At 38.1% G+C, this 12,084-nt stretch overlaps 1 protein-coding gene across 4 annotated transcripts in view; it reads right to left on the bottom strand.

Moving 5' to 3' along the window:
• Positions 1–296: 296 nt before the first annotated feature.
• Positions 297–12,084, bottom strand: part of elmo1 (engulfment and cell motility 1) — a 393,582-nt gene continuing 381,794 nt past the window's right edge. For all 4 annotated transcript variants that reach the window (XM_008112853.3, XM_008112854.3, XM_062957287.1 and 1 more), the window contains 2 exons: positions 7,477–7,554; positions 297–1,564 (listed from right to left, as the gene is read on the bottom strand). In XM_008112853.3, coding sequence (XP_008111060.1) covers positions 1,364–1,564; positions 7,477–7,554 — 279 coding nt within the window. In that variant the 3' untranslated portion in view covers positions 297–1,363. The remainder of the gene's footprint in view (positions 1,565–7,476; positions 7,555–12,084) is intronic.

The following is a 12,084-nucleotide window of genomic DNA, read 5'->3' as shown; positions in this document are numbered from 1 at the left end:
TATTATTATTATTATATAAACACCTGGGTACCCACAGGTTGAAAACCACTGCTCTAGTGGCTTATGAATTGTCACCTAAATGTATAAGACTGGATGAGGTTATAGTTCCTTTCAAATTCAGGGATTCTCTAGCTCATTGTCAAAGAGACAATTCTGACAAGTGTTTCCTTTGTCCTAGTTCCAAAAGCAGAATGGTTATCTACTCAACTAACTACTGCCTTTTCACCCTAGGAGTGAAAACAAGAAATGGCAAATACCCTGCAAGAGTTTGAGAATAAAGACAGCATTACCAAGGATAAGTACAAGTCCAACTTTATTCCACAGCAATGTTGATGGCAATGTTGGTGCATATTTTCTCGGCCAGGGCAAATATTCCAGGTATTATATGGAAATGAAAAGACAACTTTAAAAAAGAAGTACATACAATAATATAGCATTTTAATTAAATACATATTTGGCAAGAATTATTCAAATCTTTTGTACAAAACCAAATCCCTTGCAAATTAGTAACTCTCCACATTGTAGGACAAAAACCTGGACACAGAACACTTTATAGTAACCAATGGCATATGCCGCTTTCCACACAATTATCAATTCCACCTTGGACAAATACTCCTGCTAATTTTAGTGATATGTAATTATACAACAGGGAGAAAAAAGGACAAGTGGAGTCATTAAAGGTGTGGAAATCAGTTAGGGGAGATAGTAAATCTGCCCATTATGAGGTTAGACATGTTTGCAGCAAAGACTTGTGAACTTATTATTTTAAGAAGCAGTCACTGGACATAGCAGAAAATGGTGGTGTAGATGCTTGTGTTAATGAAGAGGATGCTAGTGGCCACAACAAGAAATGTGTAGAAGCTGAAAGGAGTTAATCTTCTTCATTTTTACTGTGGTCAGCTATTTAAACTGACTCAAAAGTTTGGGAGAGGTGGATAAGAATGTTTGATCACTCTCCATTTACAGTAGCCTTTGTTCTTTACTTCTTTTCTTCCATTTAAAGCACCTGCAATGCTGGATTTGGTTTGGTGGTCATGCCTTTTGGCCACACTGTCCTTTTATTTGGAATGTGCAGTCCGGCATTTTAAAAACAAGGAAGTTCCACCTAGGGCAACATTTTAAGTTGATCTTGCCCATTGCTTTCATCTGATGGAGCCCAGTGGCAAGACATTAATGAAAGCAGTTGTTTTCCCATTAACAATTGGGAGACGGTGTCAGACAGAAGGGTTGAAAGCAAGGGGAAATAAGTGTTTCTGAGCCCCTTGAAATGAAATCCAATGTATATATCTTGTTCTCTTCGTTTAAAAAAATCTCTCCAGTTATACTTCCAGTTTAAGTGTAAGACTCAGTTGAGAGAGCAATGTTAGTTACAGTCATATACAAAGTCATAGTTGCTTGGTTCCTTTGGAATTGGTGGCGGAGCATCTGGGATCTGTATATTCTCCAGGTCCAGGAGACGCAACTTTATCTCCATACTGAGCAGAGTGTCCAAGTCATTGCGTGTGAGTTCGCTCATCATATCCTTTCCCAGAAGGGCATTGAGACCATCAGTCCACACACAGTACTAGAAAGAGGAAAAGGAGGAGTGAGTCAGTGAAACCTGTATTAAGTTGGTTTTCAAAAATATTTGTATGCAGAATCATGTCCTCATCAATATAAATGCCCTGTTACTTCAGTTACAACCTGTGCATCCCAAAGTTCTTAGAATGTTGGGGCTCCAATAAAATATGCTAGCTAAAAAAGTAAACTACCCCATCTGAGTGTGTTATTAAATACCATTAAGTTTTCTCAGGCAGGTTCAGGTTTTGCAGAGAAAAGGAAGCATAAGTAACGTGTGTTTTCACTGCAATATCTGAGATAATAATAATAATAATAATAATAATAATAATAATAATAATAATAATAACCCTGATCCTTGCAGCCCAGGAGCAAGCCATCAGAACAAATGCAATTAAGGCCAAGATCGAAAAATCAGCTGATGACCCAAAATGCAGACTGTGCAAGGAAGCTGACGAAACCATTGATCATATCCTCAGCTGCTGTAAGAAAATTGCACAGACAGACTACAAACAGAGGCACAACTATGTGGCCCAAATGATTCATTGGAACTTATGCCTCAAGTACCACCTCCCAGCAGTAAAGAACTGGTGGGATCACAAACCTGCAAAAGTATTGGAAAATGAGCACGCAAAGATACTGTGGGACTTTCGAATCCAGACTGACAAAGTTCTGGAACACAACACACCAGACATCACAGTTGTGGAAAAGAAAAAGGTTTGGATCATTGATGTCACCATCCCAGTTGACAGTCGCACTGACGAAAAACAACAGGAAAAACTCAGCTGCTATTAGGACCTCAAGATTGAACTTCAAAGACTCTGGCAGAAACCAGCACAGGTGGTCCCGGTGGTGATCGGCACATTGGGTGCCATGCCAAAAGATCTCAGCCGGCATTTGGAAACAATAGACATTGACAAAATCACGATCTGCCAACTGCAAAAGGCCACCCTACTGGGATCTGCACGCATCATCCAAAAATACATCACACAGTCCTAGACACATGGGAAGTGTTCGACTTGTGATTTTGTGATACGAAATCCAGCATATCTATCTTGTTTGTTGTGTCATAATAAAATATTAATAATCTTTATTTATATCCTGCCCCCTCTCCCTGAAGGGACTCATGGTGGCTTACAACAAATGAATACATTATATAATGATAATGATGCACATATCTGCCAACGTGAGATGTGTGAACTGGGTCATAGGAGTGAGATGTCTGGGTCATAGGAGTGAGATAACACAATTCCTTCTTTGCATTTTACACTGAAAAGATCAGACATGCCATTTCTGTGAGCTATTGATCACACCAAAAATTTTAACAAATTTGGGGGTGATTGAGAAGAAAAAATTGTTTTCTGATATGTAATAAAATGAAATTTACTACTCTCCACCATTCCACTTTTCGTCATCTTTCAACAGGTGCTTTCATGTTTTGGTTATAAAAAGGAGGGATGAAAATCTTCACTAACTGTATTTCTGCACACTAGAATGAATAATTTTAGTTTTTTTCTTTGTTGGGTGAAATTTCAAGAGTTCTTTTCACTGTAAAGAAAATTGGGGGAAAAGCTCCAATTGTTTTCTGTGTAATAATGTTTTGGGATTTTTTTGTTTGTTTCTTTGTACAAGGTCCCCAAAGTATTATTGATAATTTAAAAATTGGGTTTCTTAATGTATGGACAACATTTCTAGTTGAGGAGGAGAATATTTATGACTCTATTCTTTAGCTGAGGTGCTTTGGCAGAATTATTCACACACACATACCCTCCAGTTTGTCACATTTAGTTGGATTTAATTGGCATTGCTACAACTTGATACAGAAAATACTCAATTCTATGAATGTGTCAAATATAGGCAGTAGATTTCTTCTTAAGTTGAATTTGCTTGTAAGTCAGAAAAGGTACATTTTTAAGTGTAACTCCAGCCAAATAGATAGATAGATAGATAGATAGATAGATAGATAGATAGATAGATAGATAGAGATAAACAGATAGACAGACAGACAGCTTTGAATAGCATTGGGAAGGGTTAACATGTTGGTGTATTTTGGGTGTAAGTGTGAAATGATGAATCAATTGTTTTTACTGTTGGAGGTTTGCAACTGTGTATTCCGGACATGTTTTTCCAGCATCACAAGTGTTAACAGCAGGTCAGTTTGAGTGATAGCCTGCCGAGCCAATAGGTCGTGACTTCCGGTCTCAGAGGACGTTCGGCATTCTGCTGTGGAATGTGCAGTTATCGGCAGTGTGAGCTTCGCTGATCGGCAAGGAGAGAGGACGTGCTTTGTTGCTTAAGAAAGCATGTGTCCTATGAGCGATGGGCTTTGTAACTTGTAAATAGTTTGTATATATAATAAAGTCTTAGGACCGCTGCGTACAGCTGATTAATGACTGTGGTGTCGTTTGTCGTGCTGCTTATCGGACGGGCAAGCAGTCTGACTGAGGATGGATTGGTGAGAGACCTGGATCACCAATAAATCAGGGTGTTGCGGAGCTGATTTTAACCCCCCGTCATAACGTCCATGTGGTGCTTGCTTTGCTGTCTGTGCCCGTTCAGAAGATTTCACCTCACTTTCTGTCCCTGTGATCACTGGATTTTGAAAAATGTGGCTTGTTGTGGAAACAAGGATTGGCAATAAAGCTTCAGTTTTGAGACACTTTCCCTCCATGACAACTCTTTCAAGAGTGGATTTCCCTTCTGAGGGGTAAATTTCATTTCACTTCCTGTTGTCTCACTCCCGTTCTTAATTATGAGTCATTTGTAAGTTGGATGTTTGTAACTCGGGGATTGCCTGTAGTTTTAATATGGCATACATGTTAACTATACAGTACAAAATAAACAAGCACTTAAGGGTTTTATAAGGATTCAGTCTCCTTCTCAAACAGGGAGTGAATACTCCTGCAAGGCACTGTACATCTAAGAGCAGAATCAATCCCTTTTCACGCGGGACCACTTTTATCCTCTTTGAACTTGCTTCAATTTTAGGTACACCATTGCTCATCAAAACTAATCTGGGACAAGTATCTGGGTCACCATGTTTTAAAAGAAAAATGTTGCAAATCATCCAGACTAACAGGGCTGATGTACATGAGTACATAGTCTTATTTAAGTCCTATTAACTAGGCTAAACAAACTTGTGAGGAGGGGAGGGGGTGCACTAGACCTGTCCCACTGGAGGATTCTGAGTCATCTGGGCAGCCACTGCAAACAGAATTTCTCTGCATGCTTCACATGATGGGGTTAGTACACCCCCCTTGAACTTAACCTACTTAGAGAGTATTTGACTGGAGAAAGAAAGTACATGTGCATTTATCTTTCATAATCTCTCTGTGAGATGTGTGGGGGTTGCTCTAGGCTTTGCTGATGAACATAAAAAGAAAGTAGTTCCAAATCCATTTTATCAATAATATTTCTAGCAATATAAAATTCATACATTATATCACTGGATCAGTTATGAAATGCGTAAAACGTTATATCATCCTGCTCTTCGTATGAATGAGCAGTATGTCAGTGTAACATGACTTTGAAAAAATAGTGATTCTGAAGGCTGGATTTACTGTAAAAAATCTTTTAACATTTCCTGACCTGAAAAAAATACAAAGAAATGGCCATGTCTCCCTGAAGCTGACAGTTCCAGATAAACATGAGCTAAGTAAGTGTTTTAAATCAGTAGCAGTCCTAGGGGACTTTGTGAACAACAGTCAAATTCTATCCAATCAACCCCTTGAATTTATTACTGAAAGCCATTTATGCAATGGTGAACAAAAGTGCTTGAATGGTATTGTCTAAAAATAAAGATTTCAATCATATTGGCCTGTGTCCTAGTTTACGAGGAGAAAATTAAATCAACCATAACAGCGTTTTTATCATATAAAAGATGCTTGTACGTTTCTTGCCAAGGGATGGATTTTAAATTTAGCTGGCCATGTGCTATAAAACAGCACTAAGATTAAAAATAGCTAGAACTCACCGTGTATCTCAAGCTTTAAAGAAGAGGGGGAAATGGAAGAATTATTATATGAATGTAATCAGGAGCGGGAGGGAGATGCATAAAAGAGAGAAGCTGAACAGAACAAAGATAATGGGTGGGGACATGCAAGAGGGTTTCACCAACCTGATAAGATAACCCATGTAGCGCTGTTGTTAGGATCAGCATAATAGTAGGGAAGAACATGCCTATGTATATATAAAAAGTACATTCCTCCCCACTTTTGGTGATAAAGTGCCATTCAGACAGGCGAAAAGTGGTTAAAATCAAGCATACAATAAAATTCTAAGACCATATTGATATTATAATAAGAACATTGACAGTAAATGTACAACTGATTATGTGGACAGGACTCTTGGAGAGCTCATGGCACATATATTTGAGCATAACCATCCTGGCTTGGTAAAAGTAGCCAGAAATGGGCTGGCAATGAACTAGTAGACATGGTAAATGTCTCAGTATGGGAAGAGAAATCTTAGGAGAGTTGACTAGTCTGTAACATTCCTTTCTTAGGCAGGATGCTTGAGCATGTAGTAGCTTCTTTACTCTAACTTTTATGAGTTATAGTTATAGAACTATTTTGAGTCTAAACATGAGGACAGTGCATTCATCCTGATTCCTCTGGACTCCATGGCTTTTGATACCATTGTTCATGCTGTCCTTCTGGAACAACTTAAAAGATGGGACTTGGATGACTGTTAACATACTGTGCTGGAATACTGAAGTCTTTTCCAGCTGAAATGGCTATACTGGCTTCCTATTTCTTTCAGAGTACTGAAAGTACTGAATTGGAACATTTTTGGAGGTCTGCTTGCATGTCCCAGCAACATATATAGTTAGTTTTTTTTTCGTGTCAGGAGCAACCGGAGTTGCTTATGGAGAGAATTGGCTGTCTGCAAGGACGTTGCCCAGGGGACACCCGGATGTTTTGATGTTTTACCGTCCTTGTGGGAGGCTTCTCTCATGTCCCCGCATGGAGCTGATAGAGGGAGCTCATTCTCGCTTTCCCCGGGTGGGATTCGAACCTTCAGGTCAGCAACCCAACCTTCAAGTCACGAGGCTTTTATCCCCTAGGCCACCGGAGGCTCCTATATAGTTAGTTCTGATTTGGGAGATGGCCTTCTAGAGGGCTGAATATAGGCTGTAGGAGTCCCTTCCAGGAGATACAAGTCTCACTATTTTATCATGATGCTCTGCAACTTGGTAAAGCCCTTCTTGAAATAACATTTGGTTTTTTGTTTTAACATCAATTTTTTAGATATTATGTCATTATATATATATATATATATATATATATATATATATATATATATATATATAAAACATACAATAAGTTTATTTGTTTCTCCTCCTTTTTTCATAAAAATCTATTACACTGGCCAACACACATTTTGGTGCCTTAAATGTTAAGCCCTGTTCCTGGATATATTTGACCTGCTGATTCCCTATCAGCTCTAGTGTTTGAGATACAGAACACATGCCACATAACAGTTATCATCTCCTCATCCATAGAAAATCATGATAACCATATCTAAGACACGAGAGCTGCTGCAATCTATCCAAAGCAATTTCTTTGAACCAGCCCCCGAAAAAAACAACAACAACAACAACAACCTGGAACTGATCTAAAAAGCAAGACACCAAGAATTTTGGTTCTGTTTGGCTGTTATTAATGTAGGCTCAGATTACTCTGATGTATTGTAGGAGTCACTACGATAGCATAATCCCACTATGAGAAATGAGTATCAGTTAAGATATCATCTCAGAGATCTCTGGAAAGCCTTATCTCTCCTGGTTGATTTTGGTGGACTACCTGAAATGGTTTAGCTGAGTTCCCTACTTGCAAACCAAGAAATCCAACCCATCTATTGGACATGAAGAAGGACTGTGTGACATTATTATTTCAAAAAACACAAAGAAAATTTTACCTCATGCTTGTCAGGAGCGATGAAATTTAACTGTCCATTTGAGTCAAACAATATAGAGAAAGCTAGCTCAAGCACTTCCTGAAAAGAGACAAGGCAAATTAGAATAAGAAACTCCTAATATAATATTCTCAGTTCACAATGAATACTATAATATAGTGTACTGGATTCAAGACATCTTGCTTTCCCTATTTTTCACTGTAGTCTTGAGGAGGAGAGCTCATTATCGTGGTTCCTTGCATATGAGTGGGACTAATTATGATTAGTTCAAATAATGGTTTGTTTGAACAAGCCAGCATTAATCCATGTTATATAGTTTGAAGTAAACAAAGTGCCATGTTGTCATTAAAGCAGGAAACAGTTGCTTATATTTTCCTCCTTATGACCATGCTGGATAAAGAAAAATGGTGAGAGAATTTTACCTAAATTGTGAGCAACCTTTAAGTGTGAATTGACTTGTAGTCTCAGCATTCCTGGATCACTACTTCTGGAGGAGTACTTTTTGGTCTAATTCCAGCAAATAACTGAGTTTTGTAGCGTTTTAACCAAACAGTAGGGTTTAGCCGATTAGAGTCTACCCTCTGAAGGTGCAGATATTGTTGTTTTGGGACAGTGTTTGGCATTTCTGTGTTTTCTTGATATTCTCAGATAATTTGGGCTTTCTTGTATCAAAACATAAGAACATATCTTTGGGGATGATAAGAGTAACTCAGTGGATTCCAGAACATAGAAAATTCATACAACAACACATGTTTAAAACTTTAAGAGGCCAAGGTATAACCTGTATAACCTTTCTGTGCATGAAATCCAAAGGCTGGCCTGATTTCTACCAATAAAATTGCAAGGTATCACATAGAACCATAAAGGCGGAAGAGATCACAAGGGCCATCCAGCCCAAACCACTGCCATTCAGGGAAATACAAAGCACTCCTGACAGATGGTCCTGCAGCCTCTGCTTTAAAACCTCCAGAAAATAAGACTCCAGCACACTTTGAGGCAGCATATTCCAAGGCACCAGGAAGTTCTCCCTAATGTTTAGTGGAATCTGCTGGTAGAGAGTCGACAGCTAGATCAGCTGTCGAAATTTTAAACACATCTGAAGACCCATCTCTTCCAACAGGCCTACCCCAGCCTGTTTTAATCATGAATTTTAAACTCTCGTCTTGTGTTTGCTATATTTTAATCTTTGTTCTTTGTATTTTAATATACAGTATGTATTTTATAGGAATACATTTTAATATATGTACTTTATATAATGATGATATGTTGTAACCTGCCTCGAGCCACAAAGAGAGGTGGATAAGACATTTTTTATTATTGAAATTATTATCATCATCATCATCATCATCATCATCATCTCTTTCCTTGCAATTTAAATCCACTACTCTGTGTCCTAGACTCTAGAGTAGCATTAAACAAGCCTGCCACCTCCTTAGTGTGATGTTATTTCAAACTTGACTCTGCAATATTCACTTAAATAGAAGAAAGCTAATTTACAATTTTATTTCCACTGTGGCAAGCCCAGGGGAGATGCGAGACACCATATAACAGCCTTTTGAAATACTGCTGCATAGATGAACAGAATGAAGAAATGGCCTTGCGATTCCTAGGAGAGGGGAGAAGTCTAATGTTGGCTGTTTTTGTTGTTGATTTATTTCTAGAACACACCAAAGGAGAATTCAATAGCATTTACCAGCAGACAATAGCTCTGCCTTGGCTAAGTTGCTTTTTTTTTTTTTTTTTTGCACCACCACAACCTTTGGGATCTTCCAACCAGCACAACTAGTTAGAAGATTCTGAGCATTAATTCTAAACAAATTATATTTCCAAGTTCTGACTCTACCAATGTACTGTTTGTTCAGAAATAAATATGGCAGTCTCTTTTAAGGAAACCTTCAGTCCTCATACATGAATGGTCCCATTAGACACTATCAGAATTTATGTAAGCTTTACCTCCTAATTTTCAACTAAAATCAGTGATATAAATAAATGTATTTACAGTTTGCACTTGCAAGCTTGATTTTTGCATCGTTTTTGGCAAAGGGGCCTTTAGGATGGATGAGATATTTAGAAAGCAATCACAAGAGAAATGAAAGCCAAGTACTCTTGTTGCTTGTTAAGGTAGGATTTTTCATTTTTGTTGCAATGCAATCAAGATAAAATTACACACAGAAGTGGAACTAAGATTTTTATGACCTATAAATGAGATAAGCTGCATTGTGGGTGTCTACGTGTCTTCAATACGATTGTTGACCTTTAGCAATCCCATTAGTTTCATAGAGTTTTCTTAGGCAAGAAATGCTCAAGAGAAGTGTTTTCCCATTTCTTCCCTCTGAAATATAGCCTATAGCAGTCTCACAGCCAAATATTAACTAGAGCTGACCCTTCTTAGCTTCCAAGCAGATGGGATCAGATGCCTCTAGGGTATTAGGCCACTATAGCAGACATATGGTACATTAAAAATAATATGAAAAAGTAGTTGCCAGAAAAGAAACTACTGTTTCTCACAATTGTTTTAAAATGATATGTCAGTATAAAATGCTCATCTAATACTGGAAACTTTAAGTCATCTAGTAAAATAAAAGAATGGAAGCCACTGATGCTATGGGGAATGTCATTATGTCACCTAATTTTCAAAGAGGATCACAATGTGTAAATCTTAACTAAAGTTAGCAATCAAATAATGTTATTGTTATGCTTTCCAAGTTATAGTCAGAATATAACAAATATAGAACACAAGACAATATGGAAGCAAATATAGATGATATATTAAGTTGCCCATTTTTTTGTTCCTGGTTCTGAATTTTACAACATATCAAACAAGTAATGCACCATATATCTGCAAAACCTCTACGTCATCGTGCAATACATTTCTGTTGTAAAAACATTGAATGTTAGAAATTATCTCACTTTTCAGCTAGAATGGTTCTGATTCAAACCATGTGACCCAGTGTGGAGTGGGTCAAGAGATTCGTGGAAAGGACAGAGAGTTGCAACCCTATATTAACAGTTGAATTAAGACATTTAAAATTGGGTGGTAGTAAGTTTTGTTCTTGATGCTTTGTAATAGTTCATGAACAATGTGTAGCCATATATTTCAGTTGCTGCCATCTTGTAATATTTCATTATTTTCACAAAGAAAAAGAAACAATAAAGAAAAAGCTTGTTCCACTGGTTAAAATTTGATCCTGTGTAACAAATATGAATAACAGACATGGATTTTGTCTTGCCGAAGGCTTTCATGGCCAGAATCACTGGATTGCTGTGAGTTTTCCGGGCTGCATGGCCATGGAAAGAATGCTTCTGGAACATGGCCATACAGCTCGGAAAACTCACAGCAACCCAGATATGGACTTTCCAAAGCTGTCCCATATTCCTAGGGGAAAGCTGTTTTTTTCATAAAAATAAATAGTAAAATATAATTAACTGTGAAATTTAAGGACTTGTGCATCCACTGCTGGAGCAGGAGTAATGGTTGAAAATGTTTATGTGTACCTTGGTAACCAGACCTTGAGGAATTCTGAAGGATGACAATACTTTTCACCAATGGAGGTGCATTATGTTGTACATCATATTACATCATGTGTATTCCAGCCAGTGATGATTTATTTGTTTTACTTCATATACCTTTTTCATTTAAAATAGAGAGGGGAAGCCTTTATTCTGTTGAGGGCTGCATTCCCTTGGAGGTGATCTGTCAGGGACTTTATAGTGGAGGCAAGTAGGGCTGTAGGCCAAACTGGAAAGACCCATAACTTTACTATGCCTACGTCCACACACCCCCTTCTCTCTCTCTCTTATCCACTTTTCTTCCCAGCTTCTTTTCCTCTCACTCTCTATCTTGCAGGCTAGGACTTGAAGCCATCATCTGACGAATAATTTTGGAATCAGACTGAAACGTGCATGTAAGCAAATAGGTGCATACTCAGGAGTAAACCCAGGGCTACATGTTGCTCACTGCAAGATACCACTATAACAGGAGTAGAAACATATTTTGGAAAATTTGCTTTCATGGAGTACAATTCCCAGAATCTTCATGATCAATGGCCATGCTGGTTAGAGGATTCTTGGAACGGTTATCTAAAGAAGCAGTTTCCCAAGATATGAGCAAATGTATAGTTTATTCCTGATTAGTGTTATTCTACACATGTAGAAGAATCATGTAGTCCTTGGGTATTGCACCACTTCAGAATATAGCTATGGAGGAAGAAGAAAGATCTGTTGACATGTTATCCCATTTGAGAACTGACCATACCTTCAAGAAGAGGCGCTACCATACCCATTTCCTTGACATGACTGTTTTCTATGTAGAGGGAGAATAGTTAAAGTTCAGAAGTACTTAAACATGGAATCTCTATTGCATTTATTCTGAACTGGTACAATGTTAGGATAGCTGTGCTGTATTTTCCTTACTTTGTGCAAACTCCTAAATTAGCACCTAGTACTCAAGGGTCTCACAAGGAAAGAAGCAGCTGACTTTTTCCAGGAGTATTTCTGGAATTTTTTTTTGAGTATCAATTTTGAGTTGGAGCCCCGGTGGCAAAGTGTGTTAAAGCTCTGAGCTGCTGAACTTGCAGACCGAAAGGTCCCAGGTTCAAACCCCGTGAGCGG

The sequence above is a fragment of the Anolis carolinensis genome, chromosome 6, assembly GCF_035594765.1.
Source record: "Anolis carolinensis isolate JA03-04 chromosome 6, rAnoCar3.1.pri, whole genome shotgun sequence".
In the NCBI taxonomy this organism is placed as follows: Eukaryota; Metazoa; Chordata; class Lepidosauria; order Squamata; family Dactyloidae; genus Anolis; species Anolis carolinensis.
The sequence above is the reverse complement of the archived record's forward strand: the minus strand, read 5'-3'. Positions and strand labels throughout refer to the sequence as shown.